The 25,517-nt window shown below is 44.2% G+C and overlaps 1 protein-coding gene across 1 annotated transcript in view; it reads left to right on the forward strand.

Moving 5' to 3' along the window:
- LOC126484111 (alpha-catulin) overlaps nucleotides 1–25,517 on the forward strand; it is a 395,942-nt gene that overhangs the window by 199,509 nt on the left and 170,916 nt on the right. Inside the window, exon 2 of the mRNA XM_050107489.1 lies at nucleotides 9,711–9,912. Coding sequence (XP_049963446.1) covers nucleotides 9,711–9,912 — 202 coding nt within the window. The remainder of the gene's footprint in view (nucleotides 1–9,710; nucleotides 9,913–25,517) is intronic.

The following is a 25,517-nucleotide window of genomic DNA, read 5'->3' on the forward strand; positions in this document are numbered from 1 at the left end:
GCCAGTAGTTCCCTTCTCATTTAATCCCCAGAAAGGAGGGTTGCCTCTTCTGCCAGCTTTGCCGTTCCGAAGTCTTTATTCTCCGCCGTCGCTGCCATTAAGGTCTTCACCCGTAACCCTGGGCATGGGTTGCGTGTTATAGCCCATGGGATTAGATCCGGGCCTGAACTCAGATATCCTGCCAATCCGGCCTACTGAAGTGTAGGATGTCCACCCCCGCGACGTGGACGCGCCAGACTCCAGTGGAGGAATGGGGAAGGGGACCCTGCCTCCCTGGAGTCGCGTTAATGATAGTGTAAGGTGCCACAATCAAAGGCATATCTTATTACTAAGTTATGTTAAATGGAACGTTAAGATATTCTTGTGTATTAACAGCGATCAACGTTTTTCTTAATCACACTTTAGCTTTGTAATCCTTGTTTCAAAAATCGTGTACAGTCACTGTCTGTGCTGTTGTGCTCTGATTATCGCGCTGTTATGCGCATTATGAAAATGGCTGACGCTGCTTCCTGCTCCGCAGTGAAACACCCGAGTGGAACATGGTTAAAAAGTGCCGACAAATAGGTTGTTCTTAATGTTTTTCATAAATTTGCAGAAAAAGTTCGGCTTTGAAGTTTTTCGAGGTACTCTATTTGATACAGCAGAGTTTTGCTGGTGCGTTGGACGTGTAGCGTAACCGGTGGCGTGATAGATTGATGTGCTGGTGCCGGTAGCGTGATGGATTAATGTGCGGGTGCATTTCACGGATCGCTGGTTGGAACCCCTCTTTGGACAAGCTTTTTTTTTCGTTCAATTTGTAATACCTACATGTCATCATTGTAAAATTCATTTCTTAATTATCGATATTTTATGGAAGATTGTTAATAAAAGTTGCTTAAATTAAGAAAACGTAAGAATTTAATTTTTTACGACAAAATGAAAAACCAAATACTTTTTATTCGGTATATGTCCGTTGTTTTACACCACAGATCTAGTCTCACACGAACCAGAGTGATAAGTCTAGTAGAAATGTGAAAAAACAATCTGTTTCACAGCCGCAAGCACACTATACAAATGCTGCATGTTTACATTTGCCACTGTATCATTACAATATGAACCCAACAGAACTGATCTGGAGCCAAGTTAAGCAATATGTCGTGAGAAATAACAAGACTTAAGCAGCCAGACATACCTGAACTAACGCACGTAGCTTTTTCACATGTCACTACCAAACGCCGGGGGGATACAGAACGGCTCATCATAAAAGAAAAGGAGAAAATGCGGCGCCTGGGTGGCTTAGTGGATTCTGTTGTTCATCGACTCGTTATCGTCGTAGCAGATGACAGTTCCAGAACTGAAATGTATTTCTCGGATTCGGATAAGGAAGGAGCTAAGAGATTACCAGACGACTGACTGTGATCAATACCTTCAGAGACTTCAGTGTTAAACAGTATGGTGAAATCCATCCAGTGTGCTTTTGCATCACACTGAGCTTGCTCAGAAAAATTACCCTGTCTTTAAAAAGTTAATAATTTTCATCACTCTTGTTTGTAATTAGAATACTGTGTTACGTGAGAACGAGAGCATTCTTCGCTTTCCGTCTGGTCACTTAAGAACCGTTCGGTAGTGCTGGAATATTATTTCATTCTCTTTAAAAATTAAATGACACTCGAAGCGCCGGCCGAAGTGGCCGTGCGGTTAAAGGCGCTGCAGTCTGGAAACGCAAGACCGCTACGGTCGCAGGTTCGAATCCTGCCTCGGGCATGGATGTTTGTGATGTCCTTAGGTTAGTTAGGTTTAACTAGTTCTAAGTTCTAGGGGACTAATGACCTCAGCAGTTGAGTCCCATAGTGCTCAGAGCCATTTGAACACTCGAAGCTATATTGTTTCTCTGCAGCTGTTATATGCGCCGGTAAAGCTGTTGTCCTGCATTATCGCTAAATCTATGTGCGTGTAACAGAGCATAATACGTATTCTTATGATCGTCCTTGATTGTAGTGGACAAAGCTTGGCTTCTGCTCCACGCGAAACGAAATCCAATGAGATTCAAAAATTCAAATGTGTGTGAAATCTTATGGGACTTAACTGCTAAGGTCATCAGTCCCTAAGCTTACACACTACTTAACCTAAATTATCCTAAGGACAAACACACACACCCATGCCCGAGGGAGGAGTCGAACCTCCACCGGAACCAGCCGCACAGTCCATGACTGCAGCGCCCAAGACCGCTCGGCTAATCCCGCGCGGCATGAGATTCAAGCAAACGCGGAAGAATACATGGTGTAATGGTTAAATCAGGTTTAGTCTTATAATGAACGGATTATAGCCTTGGTAATGGTCTCATTTCGGCGAGGAAGAAACCACAAGTTTCTTCAGGTACGCTAAGTCCAGCAGGACCCACTCGTTAATGATTAGATTCTGTAGATGTACCAGATTCCATAGATGGACCTATTACAAAATTTGTATGTTCATCGCTGCTTTTCATACACTAATCCAAACAGCCCAGTAATTTTATTATAATTAACGCTCTAACTACCTCTCTGACGCCAGTCTGCGATTTTTATTATCTTCCCTATTATAAACTATACATTTTGTTTTAATGAAATTTTAGGACTAATTGTTTTTTTAGTCATAATTTAGGAAAATAATCATAAAAATTTACCTATGGCTTTGTTGCGATGTGTTGATTTACGTTTCCTACCGCATGGGCCTCGCAATCCCGTGCGGTTGGAATCAATTTTTATACAACCATATGTATCCAGAATGAGATTTTCACTCTGCAGCGGAGTGTGCGCTGATATGAAACTTCCTGGCAGATTAAAACTGTGTGCCCGACCGAGACTTGAACGCGAAAGGCAAAGGTCCCGAGTTCGAGTCTTGGTCGGGCACACAGTTTTAATCTGCCAGGAAGTTTCAAACCATATGTATGTTTGCGCAGCGTCTGTTACGTCATTTGCTATTGTTGACTCGCGTCGTTGTTCTTTCAGTGTTCAGCAGTCCACACTGTGATAAGCACTTATTGTGGTGCATTATTCATAGCAGTTGTCTGTTCTACAAACTATAAATGTTACGGAGAAGAGGACTGTCAGATAACTAGACATGGGAATTGTTGGAGCAGAATGCCGGTTTTGGAAATCTATTTACTGAATTTGAATTTTCCGATGATGGTGATAATGATGCAGACATCGCTGAAAACTCAGGACAACACCAAGATGATGATGATGATGTTGATGATTATGAAAATCCCATTACGAAGGAGGAGGACAATTCAGTGCAAATTCTGTTGAGTGTGGCTCACTGTTTTCTCGTAATGGAAATGAAATATGGCTACGGCCTCTCATCTGGAACTTCTGGTAGCCGGAGCAAAAAGTATTTATTAAAAGAAGACGAAGAACCTAAAAGGTATTCGATTAGGAATTGTGATAATCAAGAGTCTTGTTTTGTGTTGTTCTTTCGTGTACCCCACATTGAGAAAAAGTGTGTCTGTGGTCCAGCAAGGATGGTCGAATCGTTTACAAGAATTGGCTGGATATAGATTTGAACGAAATGAAAAAGTTTCGTAGTGTTCTGATCGTTAAGTGTGTTTACAAGTCAATAAATGAAGATATCAGTCAGCTTTGAGTGGAGACAATGTCCGATAACGGTTCCATAAAATTGTCTCAGCACCGCTCCCATGCTATTCCGAGGGTGTTGCGCTTTCGCAGTGTAGCACCCCGACTTGAGCTTAGGGCAAGTGACAAATTTGAACCTGTCAGAGAAGTTTTTGAGATGTGGGGTACTACCCCTGAGATATACCTACATTCCAGGATTGTGCATGGCCGTGGATGAATAGTTGATCACAACATATGCCATAAAAGCCTGGTAGATACGAAACAAAGTTCTGTGCCATTTGTGACAGTGGAACAAGCTACTGCAAGAAGATGAAAGGGTATTTGTAGGGAGAGGAACAAACCATATCCGTGCGTCTCGAACAGAATATTGTGGAAACTCTGGTGATTGAACTTGAAAAGTCTGGACGTAATATCACCTGCGATACTTCTTTTACATCTCTGGATTCATCTCATTATTTGTTGTCAAGAGATCTGACTGTAGTCGGTACTGTGTGAAAGAACAAAGGTGAACTGCCCGCCGATTTTGCTACATCTGAAAGATGTGAAGTATAGTGTACATTATTTATATTTCAACCACATGTGATGATAGCCAGTTATGTTCTTAAAAAGAATGAAGTTGTTACCGTCCTTAGCTCTCTTCATGACCGGCCAACGGTATCACCATCAGAAGTAATAAAACCTGAAGTTATAATGACGTACAGTGCCACACCGTGGACCATAAGACGAGATGATACAGTATGAAGAGAAAAACAAGACACTGGCCATTGGTGGTTTTCTTCAACATGATTGATGTATGTGTAATGAATGAATACATAACTTGATTGATACTGGCTACCAACAAAAAATGAGGCGTCGGACTTTCATTGTCAATTTGGGAAAGCAACTAACAGGTAAAGAAGAAGAGCTGCGAAACCAACAACTAAGAAAAGGTCAGTAGTTTAATATTGTGTAAAGACCAAAGATAGAAAACCCGTATGCTCGGAACATTCTGCTATTGCCTGTGGACCTAAGAAGCTACCAGTAGAAGTATAAAATCGTGTTGTTTAAAATATAAACTTCAAATAAATAAAATTATTTTAAAAGGTGGTTCGTGTCATAAATAGTCAAAATGGTGTCAGTTTAAACAACACGGGTCCGAGAGGTAGGTAAATATACATATATTCTCTGGTAAGCAGAGGTTTAAGATCGAGCGATATAGCTGGCAAGACGAAGAGCAAAATGGTGCCTGAGTGTTCATAAAACCAGTAACATATGCGTGCAGCCCTTTGAACACAGCTTGGAAGACGTTAGTGCCCGCAGCATACTCATCACTAGCGCATAAACAAAGGATAACACTTAAGTCACCGACACTGTTAAAACATTCATGATTCCGGAACCTGAATGAGAGTCATGTTACGAAACATCACTGAACAACTACCGGCGTGAACTTCACCTTCCACAAACCACGGGTTAAACATCCCGGTGCACTCGTCCCTTGCGTCATTTGAAAAAGGCAAAACTGCGACTCGTCGGACGACACTACACACATCCAGTACGGATTTGGAATGATTAGTTTGAGCGACGGCAGGATGCCCTTCCTGTCAACACGCCTCATCCCTCCCTCCCTCCCTCCCTCCCTCCCTCCCTCCCTCCCTCCCTCCCTCCCTCCCTCCATCCATCCCTCCCTCCATCCATCCCTCCCTCCCTCCTTCCTCCATCCCTCCTTCCTCCATCCCTCCCTCCTTCCTCCATCCCTCCCTCCTTCCTCCATCCCTCCCTCCTCACTCCATCCCTCCCTCCTCCCTCCATCCCTCCCTCCCTCCTCCCTCCCTCCATTATCCCCCAGGACGGATTGTGCACCCAAATGTCTGCGCGTTGTGTAAGTCATGCGAAAGTGAGCGAGAAATTGATAAATATTTGCGAAACGTGTAACTGAAGCGGGACTTCGGTTCCAGGCCGGTATTCACCTAGAGACATGTGAGAAACCGCCTAAAAAAACACACAGATGCTGGCAGACACATAGACCCTCGTCGTTAATCCGTAGGTTGGAGTCGGTGCGTCTCCCCGTCCCGGAAGTGGCGCCTTAACACGCACGGATATACGGGGTCCGTCGTCGACGGAACGTTAAACCCCAATCGTCCTTTCTTTCTTCGTTACATACACGGCGACAGTAAAAGGTTTTTCAGCAATAAAGATTTTAATTTTTTCCTGTAATTCGATGAGTACGAACGCTGTTTTTTTTATTTCAAAATTATTGGTTTCATGCAATATCACCCACCTTCAGGCCTGTCCAGACACGTCTTCGGCCTGGAATTTCATTTACTGCAGTAGAATTGTCTTCAGTGACGAGTCCCTCTTCGAACTGAGCCCGATGACCAGCGAAGAAGTGATTTCCCTAAATCACTCCAGGCAAATGCCGGGATGGTTCCTCTGAAAGGGCACGGCCGACTTCCTTCCCCATCCTTCCCTAATCCGATGAGACCGATGACCACGCTGTCTGGTCTCCTTCCCCAAAACCAACCAACCAACCAACCAGCGAAGAAGTGTCTGGAGACGCCCCGAAAAGTGATAGGATACCAGCCCAACTGTCGCCTGCCATACGACCCGACAACCAGGAATAGTGGTCTGGGCTGCTATTTCTTATCATAGCAGGCTTTTGGTTCATCCGCGACACCCTTACAGCACAGCGGTACGTCGACGACATTCTACGCCCCGTTTATTGCCCTTCATGGCAAGCCATCCTGGGATTACATTACAACAAGATAATGCCCGCCCGCACAGGTGGGGGTTTCTACTGCTCGTCTTTGTGCTTGCCAAACCCTACTTTGCCCAGCAGGATTGCCGGAACTCTCCACTATTGAGAACGTTTGGAGCATTATGGGCAGGGCCCTCCAACCATCTAGGAATTTTTACGATGTTACACGCCAGTTGGACAGAATTTGGCATGATATCACTCAGGAGGACCTCTAACAACTCTATCAATCAATGCCAAGCCGAATACCTGCTTGCAAGAGGGCCAGAGGCTCACCAACACCTTGTTGACTTCCTCAGTTCGTGAAGCTCTTTCTTTTGCATAAATCATCCAGTGTTTCTGAAAGTATGTTCACCATTAATTGGGTGCTGTTACGTTCCTTCTCTTTGTCCACCTTTAAAGAAGGGTGCCACACACTACACTAACGAGAAGAACACGGCTAATGTCATCACCTGATTTCTCAGAATCTTCGCATCATAACTTAACCACCGTTTTCTAAAACAAGTTGGATTCTAGAATCAGCATGTACCACAACTGATCGAACTGTTTCCGGGGTCAGGTTCAGAATGTGTTGCTCAATGCGTACCTTCAATGCAGCTAAGTTTGTAATCAGAACACTGAACATAATATCTTTCAGATAGCCCCATAGCCAGAAGTCACACAAATTAAGATCAGGTGATTCGGACGATCATGCTGTAGGGAAAAGGCGGATGATAATTCTAGCATTTCCGAAATGGCGCTTCAGCAGCTGCTTAACTGGATTTGCAATGTTCGCAGGTGCGCCATCTTGCATAAAAATCATCCCATCCACACGTCCACCCTGTTGGAGAGCTGGAATTACGTAGTTGCGCAAAAGAGACTCGTAGCACTTACCAGTGACGGTATAGGTAACAGGACCGGAAGCATCTGTCTCTTCGAAAATATATGGCCCTATGATAAATCGTGGTGTAAACCCGCACCACATAGTGACCTTTTCAGGATGAAGTGCGTGTGTGTTTTCCGTTGCCCATATTCGACAATTCTGTGTATTGGCACATGGAAGTGGACTTCGTCTGTCTACAAAATCTTCCACGGCCAGTCGTTATCCACTTTCATGCGAGCAAGAAATTCTAAAGCAAAGGTCTCTCTTGCTGGCAGGTCAACAGGAAGCAACTCGTGCACACGGGTAATTTTGAATGGAGAGCAAAGAAGGATGTTTCGTAGGGTTTTATGCACCGTGCTCGCAGGTATGTCCAGTGTTCGGGTAGTTCTCCGTGCACTACACGTTTGCACACTACCACTCGTCTCCTCCTGCATTGCTGTGGCCACTGCTTCCACTGACGTCGTATCAATTCGTTTCCTCTCAGGTTGCACACCAAAAGGACCCGTCTTTTCGAATTTCCGAATCATTTTCTAGACCCTTGGCAGTCATCGGACCAGCGCCTTTTTTCAAATCCTTCAGTGTCCGGAACTCCTGCACAGCGACGTGTGCACAGTCATCAATGTTGTAATACAGCTTTACAAGCAGAGTGCTATCCTGCATTGAGACACTCATGGCGAACGGCGCAGAGGCGAAAGAAGGAAAAGCCGTGTACCAGGAGTGTTTATACCAAGTTCAGTATGTCGTGCGCATGACAGGTGTTTTCATTTACGTATTCTGACACATACTGCGCCATCTATTGATCAATTTTCACACAATCTTTTTCTTCTGCCATACGTTTTCCCCCTTCTCCGATAATATTCCGTTGCAATTTGGCGTAATTCTGACCAGTGGTGTTATTTCTACAGCGTTTTGGAAGTTTAACCTCGATTACAATCCCCCTGTATAATACACGTGGGTGCTACGTTGAGGGGTTAGAATCCTTTTAAATTTTCGTATTCTGATATTTCATTGTCATATCAGTTCTTATATTTTATTCAAATGTCTATTCTTCAGAAAGATTTTGCGCATTCCCTTGCATGAAACGGATCGTAGAAACATTCGAAACAGAGATAATCCGAACATTACGAGCATCGCGGCGAAGACAGATTTGTCACAGTGACATTTCTTGACATGAATCTCACTCGGGAAAGAAATGTCGTTAGCATTGGTGAAGATTTCGCGGGTTAGCAATAATTTCGCGAGAAACCATGCATAACGGATCACTTTTATGAAAACTAGCTCTTCCATTGGATTATTACACTACAACAGTTTCACCGAAAACAATTCGAAATTATTTACTCATACTTTTTTTTAATTCATTCATATGACGTACGGTCTGTAGGTTGATAAAGACAAAATCATGTCAGTGTATACTGGAAAACATTCGCGTAGTAATCTTCTACAGATTCTTCTTCTTCTTCCGCTTACGCCATAGTCCCGCAACGATCGCAGGGTCGGCGCGGTGAGAACGGATTTGGCAAGGTTAGTTTTAGGGGTGGCCGGATGCCCTTCCTGCCGCCACCCCATACCCCCAGGGATGGAGTCAGTGTGCCCCAGCTGTCTGTATCTAGTGTAAATTGTGAAATAGTGCGAACACGTTTCAAATGTCTGCGATGCGTGTAACTGAGGCGGAACGTGGGTACCAACTCTGTATTCACCTAGCGGGATGTGGGAAACCGCCTAAAAACCATATCCAGGCAGGCCGGCACACCGGCCCTCCGGCCCTCGTCGTTAATCCGCCGGGCGGATTCGATCCGGGGCCGGCGCGCCTCCCCGAGTCCAGGAAGCAGCACGTTAGCGCTCTCGGCTACCCTGGCGGGTTAGTAGTCTTCTACAGATATAGGCATATAAATGAAAAAGACTCGGGTTTTGAACACGGGACGCAAAATAAGAAGCAGCGACGCTAGCCGTTTCGTATCATTGCAGGATGCAGTAAAACTGACATCAAGTACCTGGAAAATTCCTCGAAAACTTTGACCGCCAATTTTTCAAAAACAGTCGACTATCTACAAAAAAAATGGTTCAAATGGGTCTGAACACTATGGGACTGAGGTCATGAGTCCCCTAGAACTTAGAACTACTTAAACCTAACTAACCTAAGGACATCACACACATCCATGCCCGAGGCAGGATTCGAACCTGCGACCGTAGCAGTCTCGCGGTTCCAGACTGCAGCGCCTAGAACCGCACGGCCACTTCGGCCGGCGACTATCTACAGATAAGCCGAGACACCAATTAGCTTATTTTGACCCCTCTTCCATTGGGTGAAGTACCTGGGAAATCAAGTGATGGCACTTGCTGTGTTCTCCTTGTAAGTGGAAATTCTGCCAGTCGTTGATGCGTCTCAGGAAAAGAAGTGACCCTGGTACCGAACCCTGAAGAACACACCGCATTATAGTACCGTATTAGGAAGCCCGTCACCCCCCGTTGTACAAAGTGAGTTTGTGACGGAGTTCGCTACATGGACCGCGTTCCCCGCCTGTTGCAGATCTCGACGCTGGTGGCGCACCGGGAGCGCGACCGCGAGCGGCCGCTATGCTCGGAGCGCAGCGTGCGGGCCGTGGCGCGCGTCGGCCAGGCCGTCAACCTGGCGGTCGAGCGCTTCGTCACCGTCGGCGAGACCATCGCTGACGACAACCCCGACATCAAGGCCGACATGTACGACGCCTGCAAGGAGGCGCGCGCCGCCGGTGAGATACCCGCAACAAACCCATTCGTTAAGAATTTGACGCATGCAGCAGCGGTTCGTTTCTTTCATTTACAGCATTAGTCACTTACAGGCTGGCAATTTGTCTGGAAAACCTGGAAAATTGGGAATTCTCACGGGAACTGATTTATTGAAGAGATCAGAGAATTCTGAAGGATTCGGGGTGTTCTGACCAGGAACTCATTGAGCTCTAGATCGCAGAAGGCCAATGGTGTTAACGGCATTCGACGCCCTGCCTACTGTACACCGTGCAACCACAATATTGGCTGCTGATGGAAACAGGGGGCGGGACTGGAGGTATCTAATGGTGAGCACAGCCTGAGGCTTTGGGGCGTCGTTGAACTGCTTAGTCGACGAGAAACTCACAAGAGTGCCAGAGATGTTGTTACAAAGTAGAGCAATGGCAACGATAAACAAAGAAAACATTGCATTGCATTGCATCTACAGCAACAGTTGTCGAAGTTGACATTTCGTCAGAAAGGAACCCAAGGAATTCCGCAGAGTGAGAAAGAAATGGCTGATGAAATATTAGCGTTTCTGCCTAAATGAGTCAGTGGAATGTGTGGTGTCCTATACGCTCGACAGTGCGGACAATGTACAGGAGTACAACAGTGATGACGATACGTGCCTAACAGTGAAAGTGAAACAGGTGTCCAGCCATGTAGTTAATTATCCTTGTCGGACAGGGAGCCACAAATCCCGTCTCCAGTGAAATGTTGTAAAGCACAATAATTGACCAAGGAGTGGGTACTAATCATAATTGGGGAGCGCCGGAACAAAACCCGATATATAAACTTTTCCTGTATTCGCGTGTTTGAGCTGTAGGGCGGAGATACTGGAGTAATAATACATGCTGCCACAAAACAATTTTCAGCACAACGCGACATCAAGTGTTTTATGGTGTGTTTCTTCTTTTTCTAGCTTGTGGAGCCATTTAGAGATCACTATTTGTTACTTTCCTTATTAACAGCAAATGCGGATTTATCGGTTTTTGTTCCGGCACTCCTCAGTTACGTACATGGAAGGTCACCACAGCATAGTAAACAAACAATCATAAACAGATTTCGGATAAGTCCGCAGCAATATGACCGTGCAGTGCATAAGAAAAACTACAGATGGTAATGGAGGACAAGATGCACTTGTGTTTGCGCATTTCAAGGATGCTCGATGTAATTTACAGAATGTGCATGATAGTGACCTACTTTGTTGCGTGCATGAACTTCCCCGCTTCATAGATTACAGAGATTTTAAGGAAAGCAGTAGGTGGTTGCAAAACTTTAAACAGTGCTACAGAAGTGCAGGAAATAAGAAAATGAAATTTCAGGGCAAACTGCGGAATCGACCTGAAAAATTGCAGATGAGATAAGCAAACCTATTCCATCGTTCTGTAAAGAAATTGTTTTCAACTCTGACATTGTCGGGATTTGAAGATGAAATACACATAAAACGATCCCTGGAAATGAGAGATACCAAGAGAGTTGTATCAAGACTGACATCAATGCTTTAAGGCATTCGTATACAATTAAGCGACTGTTAATCAGGATGGTAAATTGGCTAGAAAGTTATTTATTGTGCTGCGACAAGTTACAAACCGCTCTGACCACTATGGGACTTAACTTCTGAGGTCACCAGTCCCCTAAAACTTAGAACTACTTAAACCTCACTAACCTAAGAACATCACACACATCCATGCCCTAGGCAGGATTCGAACGTGCGACCGTATCGGTCGCGCGGTTCCAGACTGTAGCGCCTAGAACCGCTCGGTCACTCCGGCCGTCTACTATTATTTCTCGCGTATGTGATCTTGCAAGGGCAGTAGGGAATATTTACATCACAGCTAGCACTAGTGGGATAATGGGCATAAGAGAACAACTATGGTACGAGCACAGCTTTTGGCCAATAGCTGGTCAAAATAACTTACTTTTGCTTCATTCTTGGTCTGCGAATAAAAGTCATATTCCCTCCTGAAAAGTGACATTGCAGTTCATGCCACCTGGAACCACTGGACAAATTCAGCCTCTGGATGTTTGTTTCCTTTTCCGAGCCAATAAAACATATTACCACACTATCTGCAGCTACGTTTCACAGGATAGCAAGTTTCACGATAAGCTCCGCGATAGACTGTTCTGCATTCGGTTGCATGCCATCACATTCCATCAGTTTTGATCACCCTGTTACAGCAGTATGATTGTATATGCATCTTTTAAGAGTTGATACCTACCAGAATGTCCTACACTATTTCTAAATTACAAGGAGTTTGCCGTCGATCTTACTGATGCGAACTTTTGTGATCACTGTGGCATGCCATTTTTAATTCAGCGTTCATGGTGCAAGTTGTTTCAAACATTTATTGAGCGTTAACGTCCATTTTCTGAAGAGTAATAAATACGTCACATATAAGGGTGATCTCTGCACCTCCTGGCCATTGATTTTCTGTCGCCCTCCTGTTGCACATTTTGAGTCATTAGCAGCTAATGTTTTTCCTGTCATAGTTGTTAACACAACTCTTTCAAATGAGCCTTACTAATGAACTAGCAAACTTGCACTCAAGGGGTTCCTTGTGAGTGGCTTTGTTGTGGTGGGAGGAGGAAGGGAAAGGGGGGCGGTCATAATTGTTCGTTGACAGAAAGAAATATACTAAGGCATTTGATTTCAAATCACTCTAATGTAAGATTCTCCAGCGGAAAAGGGTTCCGAGGTCGCGTTAGGAAATGTGAAGTACACTATGTGATCAGAAGTATCCGGTCACCCCCAGAAACATACTTTTTCATATTAGGTGCATTTTGCCGCCACCTACTGCCACGTACTCCATATCAGCGACATCAGTGGCCATTAGACATCGTGAGAGAGCAGGGTACGGCGCTCCGCGGAACTCACGGACTTCGAACGTGGTCAGGTGACTGGGTCTCACTTGTCTCTTACGTCTATAAGCGAGATTTCCACACTCCTAAACATGCCTAGGTCCACTGTTTCCGATGTGATAGTGAAGTGGTAACGTGAAGGGACACGTACAGCACAAAAGCGTACATGCCGATCTCGTCTGTTGACTGACTGACAGAGCGCCGACAGTTGCAGAGGATTGTAATGTGTATTAGGCAGACATCTATCGAAGACCATCACACAGGAATTCCAGACTGCATCAGAATCCACTGCAAGTACTATGACAGTTAGGCGCTAGGTGAGAAAACTTGGATTTCATGGTCGAGCAGCTGCTCATAGGCCACACATCACGCCCGTAAATGCCAAACGACGTCTCGCTTGGTATAAGGAGCGCAAAAATAAGACAATTAAACTGTGGAAAAACGTTGTGTGGAGTGACGAATCACGGTAAACAATCTGGCGATCCGATGGCAGGGTGTGAGTATGGCGAATGCCCAATGAACGTAATCTGCCAGCGTGTGTAGTGCCAACAGTAAAATTCGGAGGCGGTGGTGTTATGGTGTGGTCGTGTTATTCATGGAGGAGGCTTGCAGCCCTTGTTGTTTTGCGTGGCACTGTCACAGCAGAGGCCTACATTGATGTTTTAAGCACCTTCTTGCGTCCCACTGTTGAAGAGCAATTCGGGATGTGCGATTGTATCTTTCAACACGTTCGAGTACCTGTTCATAACGCACGGCCTGTGGCGGAGTGGTTACACGACAGTAACATCTCTGTAATGGACTGACCTGTACAGAGTACTGACCTGAATCCTGTAGAACACCTTTGGGATATTCTGGAACGCCGACTTCGTGCCAGGGCTCACCGACCGCGATACCTCTCCTCAGTACAGCACTCCGTGAAGAATGGGCTGCCATTCCCCAAGAAACCTTCCAACACCTGATTGAACGTGTGCCTGCGAGAGTGGAGCCTGTCATCAAGGCTAAGGGTGGGCTGACACCATATTGAATTTCAGCATTACCGATGGAGGGCACCACGAACTTGTAAGTCATTTTCAGCTATGTGTCCTGATTCTTTTGATCACATGGTGTACACTGAATTGTTATATTACGGCTTACTCGATCGCAGCTGCCTCCGGCGCTTGCCAGCCTTGGAAATCTTCGTTATTATCCGCGGTTTCCGGGCTGCTGGTCCGTTTGCCATTGCAAGATTATAAGTACGACAAAGTTTTGCCGTGCGCCTGGGAATTGTTGCGTCGGTGTGAATTCGTTCCTTAATTTTCGTAAAAATATGAATTGAATACGTAGCGGTATTTCAATACGAATGTTTTGTGGATCAAACCTGAATATTCTCGTTTCGGTTCTTGTTTTACTAATTCCAGTGTAAAGTGGTTCTGTACTTTACTTTCTCAGTAACACCATGCTTCATCTTCGTAATTACTATAATGTGATCCGAAACATGATGCGTCGTTGTTATCAAAGTCTTTTGATATCGCATTCCATTGAAAGTTATCAAAAGCATGTTCCTGCAGAGATATGTCGTATACTCAATGTTATCGCACAATAAACGTTGTGGCACGAATTAATGATGGGAAACGGTGACGATGGCATTTCACTTAAAGCATAACTGCAGTGTTTGTCTTACAGAGTATTACAGCTGAACAATATTTCTTGAACAACAACAGAATCATCAATTTCGTGTATACTGAATGTAAAAAAAAATAAATAAAAAAAAATAAAAAAAATAAATAAGGCTATGTGCACTTTCCAGTAGAAGAGATGTGTTTCACAGTAGCGAGATGAACTTGTGGTAAAAACTCGTAAAATATGCGTTTGAGAGCGCATATTTACTGCAGCTTTTTTTCTTGTTTTGGCTCATACTTCGACCTCTCAAAATATGGAAAACATTTTTTAACGCCCTCCACGTTTTTCAGTACTAACTGAGCATGGAATAATCAGTTGTAAAAATGACATGGCAATTAAAATTTTAAGGCCATGATAGCCAGTAAAGCAAAAATTGCTCGTACAACAAAAATTGGTTCAGAGAGGTACGGAATTTCAACATCGATATCGCAGGGAAAAGTTTTAATCAATCAAAGTCGCCGCTCTAACTAACCCTCAAATTTTTACAGTCAGGATTTCAGCACAAGAACAATTACACGTACTTACATATTTTACTAGATTTTTTTTAACAGCTTTGGTTGCAGAACAAGCACTACAGACCAATAAACAGAAGGAGAATAATGCGAGACGCGTTAAATTAATTCTGAACTAAGGTTTTACCTACAGATGTGACGTAAAATTTTAAGAAATTTTGGGCTTACGTCAAGTCATTAAACGAATCTAAATCATTTATTCACCCACTAATACCGAAACAGAAGACAGAATCTAGTCATATACAGTGCAATGTGCCTCCTGAAATTATTTCACTCCGAAAATTGTTAATATTGTACTCGATCGCACGAACTCCGAAATAGCAAATATTGAGATAAATGATGTTTTATAGATCAACCGTAATGGATCGGCAGAGAAGAGGCAGCTGTACGTGATGTGTGATACCTGTAGGATTCTACACTGCGTGACAAAAAAGCGAAACACCCAGATAGCTTCATACACGACGGCATGTAAATAATAATTGTAATTACAATTGCAGTTTTCTGTGATATACGTGGACGTCCGCGAGTAGCAGGGAGGGGGGGGGGGGGGTACCGGCGGAAATATGGTAACACTTGGCGCCTCCCCCCCCCCCCCCCCCCGGTATCTGCGTACAGGCGTCTTATTCGTAACAGAATGCTCTCTAAATTGCAACAGTCACTGTCTGCGACTCCACTAAACTGCAGATACAACATTGCCGACCGCGACGAGGTAAACTGGAACTTCAGCAGTCGCTATATACGTGGGGTGTTCGATAATAATGCAGCACATTTCTTTTCTGAAAGCAGGTCGGTTTTATGCAGGATTCCAATGCACCATATTATTCCCCTCTCTTTTTGGCAACAAAACCCTATTTTTCAACGTAATCTCCACGGTCTTACGGTTTCATACTGGGAAGGCCCCTATGATACCACTCCACTGGTCGACGTCGGAGGCAACGTCTTGATAAACCAGTAACCTTCTCATCATCTACATACCGATACCCGCGGAGTGCATTCTTCATTTGGCAGACGGATGAAAGTCGGAAGGTACGATACCTGAGCCGTTGGGCGGGTGAGCAGCCCAATGAAGTTTTGTGATCTCCTTTTGGGTGAGGCCTTTCGTTGTCATGGAGAAAGAGAAGTTCGCTTGCTTTTTTTTTTGTGACAAACACACTGAAGTTGTTTCTTCAGTTTCCTGACGGCAGCACAATACACTTCAGAGATGATCGTTGCACCATGAGTGAGGACATCAGACAGAATAATTTACTATGAAATCCTGACCGTTAGCTGCGTACAGGCGTTGATATAAATCAACGGGGACATTTGAAAATGACTGCCCCAACGGGGACTCGAACCCGGGATATCATGCTTACATGGCAGACACACTATCCGACTGAGTCATCGAGGACACAGAGGATAGTGCGACTGCAGCGACTTACCTGTGGAACGCTCCCCGTGAGACCCACATTTCCAACTTACTGTTCACACACTACGTTTGTAGTGCCCCTGCCCACTATACTCACTACTCGCGGCAGCATTTTAAATAAACAGAATAGTCCTTTCAGAGTCTATAACGACTCCTTTTCTTACTAGGCTAATTACTGTTTAGCTCTACAGGGCCATTATACTGAAATCTTTCCCCGCACCACCTAGTATTGTCTTTCTATTTGTGTGAGTAACTGTATGTTCACTGTTGTGGGTAAATACATACAGCGTACACAGGGCGGTGTGTGAAACTGATGGCGATTACACGCTTCCGCTGTTGTAGAAATCTGCTCCAGATGCTGCAGATACCGTGTTGAGCTGAAAGTGGTAACCAAAATACGGAGAAATATTCTTCGGGGCTCTGTTGCATAGCAATCAGATTGCTTTCAGTTCTGAGAAATGTCCAGTTACTATTGTGGATTTGAATGATCCATGAAGTGACTTCTTTTCCGAATAAAACATCGAACTATTTCACTAGAACTGAACGCTCCCGTCGGAACTGTTCTCAACTGGTGTTTATTAGTAAATCACAATAGCAGTACATCGCTGGGTGTATAATAAGACGTACCTTCTTGAAATGAACAATATTTTATTGTTCTATTAACTGATTTCCTGCCATATGCACTTATATTTTACAATGTGAACCAAAAACTCGCAATGGCGTCGATTTTTTACATCACAAGAATGGCTCTCCTCCCCTCAATAATTACTCTTAACAAGAACAAAAGAACTCTATATCCTAAGAATAATTATGTGAGCGCTGACCGCCACAGAGTAATAAACAATATCTTTGTCTCTCTCTCGCACTGTCACAGCAAGTTACACTGCATGATACATCATAAGTCCCAGAAGACCATCGCCATGACTTTACCGACTGAGGCTGCGTCTGTGACGCTTTGAACCTTTTCTCCGGAGGAGAGGTGGTGTGGCCATTCCGTGGATTGCTGTTTTGTTTCCGGTTCGAGATGGTGAACCCATTTTTCATCGCTTGTGATGATATTCGACAAAAAAAGTCACAATCAGCCTCGTACCGCGCAAGCCATTCCGCAAAGATGGTCCTTCGTTGTTCTTGATGGTCTTGTGTTAGCCGGAGGGGAACTCAGTGGGCACACAACTTTGAATATCTTAACTGTTAGACGAGTGTGTCAGCACTACCACAGACACGTCCAGTTGAGCAGCGAGGTGTCTGTGACCCGTTGATCACCTCGAATGAGAGTGTCCGCCCGTGCCAACATTGCAGAAGCCACAGCTGTGTGCGGTCGGCAGGCACGCGGGAGATACGACAGGTTTGCGCTACCTGGTTGGGGTAATGATAGACGCCCTGCCCAACTATTCACCGTGCTTAGTTCACTGCCAGGTCTCCGTAGACATACCGCAAGTTCCTATAAATATCTGCGCTGTTCTGGTTTTCCGTCAGAAGAAAATAACAGCTCTCACCTTGGAATGCACCTCCCTTGCAGACGCCATTTTGAAGGCTGCGTATAGCACCATCACCTATCGGAACTTTATGAAGCTATAGGGGCTGAAGCGGGATTATTCCACGATGTCCCGCAACAAATTTCACTTTTTTTTTTTCAATCTAAATTGGCGGAGAAAAATAATGTGTTGCATTACTTATTGAACACTCCTCGTACCTTGGGTTTCCTTAGTTGCCACTCAGTTAACGGGAAATTATCCTGATTCCATGGCGCGGCTGCGGTTTCGTCGCTGTTCTGTAGTCAAGATGGGTGCAAACAGAACAGAACAATGTGGAAAGAGTGTCTTCAGTCTTTTTGTGTTGCTTCCTCATTCAGCCTCTACCAAGTTGCAGAAAGGAGCCGTTCCGACACCCTGTCGCGTGGATTCCATCGGTATTTCGCAACACATCATAAACTTGACAGCAATATACATGGGAGACATCCTTCCCCAGTTTTCATAAGGACGCCCCCCTCCTTCCTCCACAGCAGTAGTTTACCATTTGTCTGTAGGCAAGAAATACCCAAGATGGCTTGCTGATTTTCCATTTTTTTAAAAGATAGAGCTATTATAGTACACTTATGACAACATGGCCATGCTATACTGTAGGTGTGTACAGTTAAACGTAATTCCATATACATCAGTCGAAAAAAAGAAAATATCATTTTCTTCGCTAAAAGAGAGAAAAACTGTGAAATTTGCAGGTCGAAAATAAGCCCTGTCCAGGAAGTGTGTAAGTGCCACACAGCGCCACATGCAGTCACGGAGCTGAATCCTGCGTTCCAGTTCTCATGCTGCATAATAATGAGGGAAACTGGAGAGGCGAGGGTTTCCTTGGTTCAGTCCTAGGCTGCTAGGCCAATTTGAGGATCATCTAGGGAGATTTCCCGCACTCTTCTTGCCGTATAATGGCACTGTGCTACACTTTACCTAACCAACCAAAAAGAGATGGGCCTTTCAAAATATATTTTGTTTAACTTTGGTTAAATAACTAACAATAAAATTTATAAATTAAAATAAATAAAATTAAGTAATGCCATTAATACAGTAACGTTACTGAATGTGAAGTTTTGTAAGCAAAGTAAGTTTTGTAGATGGCATCAAGGTTCAATAGGCCTTTGCATATTCTCAATCGTGCTGACGTTTTTTCTCATTTTCAGTTTTTAATTTTCTGTTTTAACCAAACATAATGGGAACGGGAATAATTTTTTTGTGAATATTCTGTAGCTTTATTCCTTAGCTCACTGAATTCCTTGGATTTAATCACATGAGTATACAATTTCAGATCGCTGAATCGAAACTGGCATCCATATTCATATTAACAACATTAAAGATGTATTTTGCATGCGCTATCCGAATATGCTTACTGTTCAGGTTCTAAAGTAATGTACCTTAACAATATGAAGCAGAAAACTATCGATCTTTGGAAATGCAATAAGTTTTTGCATTTCTTGTCAGGTTTAGCTTTTGCGAATGTCAAGTTTTAAAACGTACCGAATGGGTTATATGAAAATTGGGAATTTTCTCCCTTGGAAAAATTCCTGCTGACGCTCGTGGTGAGAGATAGTATGGCCACCAGAGTGCATTACTTCTTTTCGTTTTTAGTTTTGTTATCAGGTCGGGTAGGTTACATAATGGGAATAAACCGCGTCAGAAGTTGAGTGATAGCTTTGAACCACACGTAGGAGGCGAGTACTTGTGTGCAATAGTCTATGTCATCTACCACCATTGGTCGGAAACTAGCAGCAGCCGGACTAGGGAATTGCCGTCCCTCAGTAGGCTGTCGTTAACATCACCCCACAGAATGCTGCGTTTGAAGTGATGTCGGGACCGGGAAGCATGGGTTGCTGATTAATGTCGACGCATTGTATTCAGGATTGTATCAACGTTCTGCACGACCCCTGATGATCGTCGTTGGAGAGTATGTCAGCGGCCCAGAGAGACAGGCCCTATTCTTCCAATGTTTTGGAGAGGTACAGCGTATTAGCCTACTCTCGGTATTGTGGTGTGGGGAGCTACAGCGTATTACCGTAGGTCACGGCTGGTAGTGACATTGGCATGTTACGTCTGAAGTGACAGTATGGTGGTACCACTTTATTTTTCAAGAAGAGAGCGCTCGCCCACCCATGGCGCACGCCTTTACGGACTGTCTGCGTAATGTTGAGGTACTCCCGATACCAGCAAGGTCCCCACATCTGTTCCCGGTAGAACGGATCGGACGGCAACTCCGTTCCAGTGCCAGTATCCGAGATATTAAGTACCAGGATACAATGGCATTATAACGCCCTTACCAACCGAGTCAGTGCAAGCATCCAGACAGGAGAGAGCGCAACATCACACTAATAGTATGAAGGCTTTCACGACCGGATGACATATCTTCTGGTAAACCTTGCGGGATGTAAGGTCGTGGTCCATGAAACTCTTCAGCTCCTAACGTTTCGTCCAGTGCTTCGCTGGACATCTTCAGAGGGGTGTTTCTCCTCCGGTGAGTCTTGCCGACTGACGGGTCGGACGTCTGAGAGCGACTTATGTATCGTAGAAAGTGGGCGTGACCAGAGTTACACGTGATATGCAGAGATAACCTTTGTCAGAGATAAAACTTAACTATCGATCGTAATCTTGTCACGTGACAATAACAGTTGTCGGACAGATGAAAATAATTGAAGTCTATATCGCTGGAGTCAGTATGTTACAGAATTGTGGAAAAATTTTACTATTTTTTGAAAAACAAAAACCATCTCCATAAGAATCCGTATTAATTCCGCTAATAGTGATGTTATTAATTTCATGTCCCTCTTTTCGTCCTAGGGAACTAAATTCCAGTAGATGATGGAGCGGATGTTAATGAGGACTACCAAAGCTTCTGGAAGGTATTTTGTCCACTTCCGCACTGTCGCGTAATGACCAATTGGCCGGCCTGAGTGGCCGTGCGGTTCTAGGCGCTACAGTCTGGAGCCGAGCGACCGCTACGGTCGCAGGTTCGAATCCTGACTCGGGCATGGATGTGTGTGATGTCCTTAGGTTAGTTAGGTTTAACTAGTTCTAAGTTCTAGGCGACTGATGACCTCAGAAGTTAAATCGCATAGTGCTTAGAGACATTTCACCCATTTGACCAAATTGCAGGTCTGTGGAATATCGGACCAGCGTTGTGGCTAGATTCAGGATTTCCTAGCTAATAGAACTTAACACTTTACTCTTAACGCGGCGGAATCGTGGCATGTGAAAGTAGCTTGCGGAGTATCCGACTGTTATAGGGCTGTTACTGTTCTCCATATTATGATGCAATACACCACAGGAAGATGAAATTGGCATTCAGCATAAGATACACAGAAATTTAAATTAATGAGTGATGCTACTGGACGGATGTCACAAGGGAAACAAAAGAAAGACACGCTTCTGAAATTTTCAAAAATACTGTCCCGACCAGTTGTGATGTATGGAAGCGAAACCTGAATAACAAGAAAATCGTACACACTAAGAATCCAGAGACCAGAAATGAAATTTATCTGACCTGTGGCAGGGTACACACGGCAAGATCGAAAGTGAAATACAAAGATAAGAGTTAGGATTAATGTCTCTAAATGGAAAAACAGACGAAAACAGATGGATATGGAAAGTCTGTGAAGCAAACAATTTTCAGTGCATCATTAGTGCTGGCTGTACGCCATATTACACTGAAGAGTAAAAGAAACTGGTACACCTGTCTAATGTCGTGTAGGGCATCCGAGTATGCAGAAGTGCCGCAACACGATGTGGCATGGACGCGACTAATGTCCGAACTAGTGTTGGAGGGAACTGACACCATGAATCCTGCAGGGCTGTCCACAAATCCGTAAGAGGACGAAGGGGTGGAGATCTCTTCTGAACAGCACATTGCAAGGCGTCCCAGATATGCTCAGTAATGTTCATGTCTGAGGAGTTTGGTGGCCAGCAGAAGTGTTTAAACTCAGAAGAGTGTTCCTGGAGCCACTCCGTAGCAATTCTGGACGCGTGGGGTGTCTCATTGTCCTGTTGGAATTGTCCAAGTCCGTCGGAATGCACAATGGATGTGAATGGATGCAGGTGATCAGACAGGATGCTTACGTACGTGTCACCCATCAGAGTCGTATCTAGACGTATCAGGGGTCCCACATCATTCCAACTGCACATGCCTCACACCATTACAGACCCTCCACCAGCTTGAACAGTCCCCTGCTGACATGCAGGGTCCTTGGATTCATGAGATCTTCTCCATACCCGTACACGTCCATCCGCTCGATACAATTTGAAACGAGACTCGTCCGGCCAGGCAGCATGTTTCCAGTCATCAACAGTCCAATGTCGGTGTTGACGGGCCCGGGCGAGGCGTAAACTGTTGTGTCGTGCACAGTCAAGGGTACACGAGTGGGCTTTCGGCTCCGAAAGCCCAATCGATGATGTTTCCTTGAATGGTTTGCACGCTGACACTTGTTGATGGCCCAGCATTTAAATCTGCAGCAATTTGCGGAAGGGCTGAACTTCTGTCACGTTGAACGATTCTCTTCAGTCGTTGTTGGTCCCGTTCTTGCAGGATCTTTTTCCGGTCGCAGCGATGTCGGTGATTTGATGTTTTGCCAGATTACTTATATTCACGGCACACTCGTGAAATGGTCGTGCAGGAAAATCCCCACTTCTTTGCTACCTCGGAGATGCTATGTCCCATCGCTCTTGCGCTAACACCACGTTCAAACTCGCGTAAAGCACGATAACCCACCATTGCAGCAGATATAACGGATCTAACAACTGCGCGAGGCACTTGGTAGAATAGGCGTTGCCGACCGCAGCGCCGTATTTTGTCAGTTTACATATCTCTGTATTTGAATACGCATGTCTATACCAGTTTCTTTGTCGCTGCAGTGTATAATCCTCAAGAAAGGTGCACACGAGAGTATACTACCAACCTTTAGTCCCAAGGAACTCTATGTCTTCTGCTTTACAGATCGTGCTACCAATTTAATGTCGTTGAGTCTTATCATGGAGAGCACTGTGTGCGGGAAACTGGTTCTTGAAGAATGTTAGAATACTAAAAATTAAATTCAGACCAAGACCCAAAACCAGATGGAATATCTATAAGTTGGTGTAACAGTCAAAGTCTACAATCGGAAGATGTTGATGATTATGGCGACGATCATGCCAATGATTCAGTTGTGTACGTGAGGCAGCAACGATAGAAAATTGCAAAAACGTGCAAGGAAACCTGCAGAGGATAGATGTTTTGTGCAAAGGTTGGCAGTTGGTTCTCAAACAAACGAGCCCGGTGTGCGCTAAAATGCTGCAATTATGTGTAGGACAAAAGGATTCAACTGAACATGGAGAGCGTGGTTATATTATAGGCTTACGAGAAGCTGGACTGACCCATCAGCAGATTTCTGTACTTGCTAGTGATCTTCTATGGGTTAACACTTCGGAGCGGCGATCCTACACTAGTTAATTAGGTATAGGAAGAGCACGCTAAGTTAGGATTTGTTGGGCGACCAACCCTAGCTGTAGGGACAGGGAGCAGGGAAAATTTTTGAACAAATGAAACACGTAATTTCTCAGCACAGACCATTGGTTGCAAAATATCTCTAATGACGCCTTGTATTTCACCATTAATTTGCTCGGGCATCTGTTGTGATGTAGCGCGAATGACTTTTTATGACAAAAGTTTATAAGCCTATAACCAGAAGGAGGTCGTTTGTGTATTGACTTAGTGAGCACCATCATCCAGAATAATGCCGCCTATGACATGATGGTGAATCCATAGGTTGCGTGGTGGTGGTGGTGGTGGTGGTGGTGTGTATGAGAGTGAGAGTGAGTGAGTATGTACAGGGCGAGATGCCCAATTTTTTCACCTCAATTTACTTTTCACCTGTTAAAGATGAATAGTGACCAGGACTCCAGGAACATATGAAAAACAGCAGCGCGTGTTAGTAGTTTCGTTATTAACCAAAGGCATCATTTTTGTAAACGGGACTATGCCTGTTTTTTGCTGCCAGGTTATAAGATTTTGATGAGTCTAATTCAGTGGTATAACTTTTTTGTAAAGCTAACAAAAAGTCAAGGAAACGGAAAATGAGGATTTTTGTGCTGTTGTTGCGGCCATAGACTGGTCTACCACCCGGAAGTTTACGAATTTCTCGAAGGAACCTAGACAATTTTTTTATACCTGCCACAGTATTCGAGAATATCTATAAAAACGTCTGATGCTTGCAAAGGAATGTTTACTAGTGGCAAAATTATTAGAATTCGCAGCATGAAATTTATTATTTTCACTGTAAATCAAATTATTTCTTCCGTTTTTGGCATATACTGTATCATTTACACACTGGTAAAACGCCGTGCATTGAAATAGTGCATGAAATAAATTAAAACTAGGATTGTGAACATAAACAATAAACATCATTATATGGCGTCACATTTGCGTTGTTGATTTGTATTTTGAAGAGAGTGTTCAAAGAGGGAACGATTTATATCAAGACAGCATCGTACACGCTGCATCACAAATAACCTCACTGCTGTCAACACATCTGGAGTATCGCTTTACACGCGACAGAACTCCCTCTCTCATGTTCGCGACCTCAGTCATTTGATGAGTTCTCAAGAACACATTTTCCAATAGCAAAGGTAAAGAATTTATCAAAATATCCGTGTACTTTTCCCCGTTCAACGTACCATCAACGAAATAAGTGTCGATCACTTGTTGCCCGATTATGCCACGCCACGCATTCGCACTCAACTATCGTTGGTTGTACACCTGACGAAGCCAGTGTGGGTTCTCCATAAAATTATTGTGTAGCTGGAGAATCTACTGACAGTATTGGAAATTACTGTCTTGTTGCTCTTGATTTATCGGTCGATATTTATGTATATTACTAACACACAGAAACACATCTTTGACACATATCAACCTCTTTTTACATTTGACGAAAACTGGCATGCGGGGATTTAGTGCAACAACTGCTACTTCTGCAGATTTTTGGTAACAGCCTTCCTTCGTATACGTTATCTTGGAGCAAAACTTTAGTCTCGCGAAGTCTTTTGATGAAATTAACTAAGATGGGACGAGTTGGACGGCAATTGCTTGGGAATCGTTCGTTCTGAATACAGTACTACCGGCCGGTGTGGCCGTGCGGTTAAAGGCGCTTCAGTCTGGAACCGCGTGACGGCTACGGTCGCAGGTTCGAATCCTGCCTCGGGCATGGATGTGTGTCATGTCCTTAGGTTAGTTAGGTTTAATTAGTTCTAAGTTCTAGGCGACTGATGACCTCAGCAGTTGAGTCGCACAGTGCTCAGAGCCATTTGAGCCAATACAGTACTGCTGTTATTGATGTATTTTTGGAACATTCGTCATAAGTTAAGCATGTCGACTAATGCTTCACTAGTCAGTGGCATTGTATTCCTGAAAATGATTTATGCATTACGAACGATTCGGCTGTGTGAAATTTTTACATGCAGTGTATTGTAAATGAACTGCAGCATATCTCATAACAAACGTGATCTACTTAGGCAGTTTTTGTATGCCCACCCTTTTGACTGGAGGTCTGGTAAATAAGATATAATCAGAAAATTGTGAATAAGAAATTGTAAATCAGATCTTAAGGGCAGCTGTAGGCGTTTCATTTTCTTACGATACTTAG

The sequence above is a fragment of the Schistocerca serialis genome, chromosome 6, assembly GCF_023864345.2.
Source record: "Schistocerca serialis cubense isolate TAMUIC-IGC-003099 chromosome 6, iqSchSeri2.2, whole genome shotgun sequence".
In the NCBI taxonomy this organism is placed as follows: domain Eukaryota; kingdom Metazoa; phylum Arthropoda; class Insecta; order Orthoptera; family Acrididae; genus Schistocerca; species Schistocerca serialis.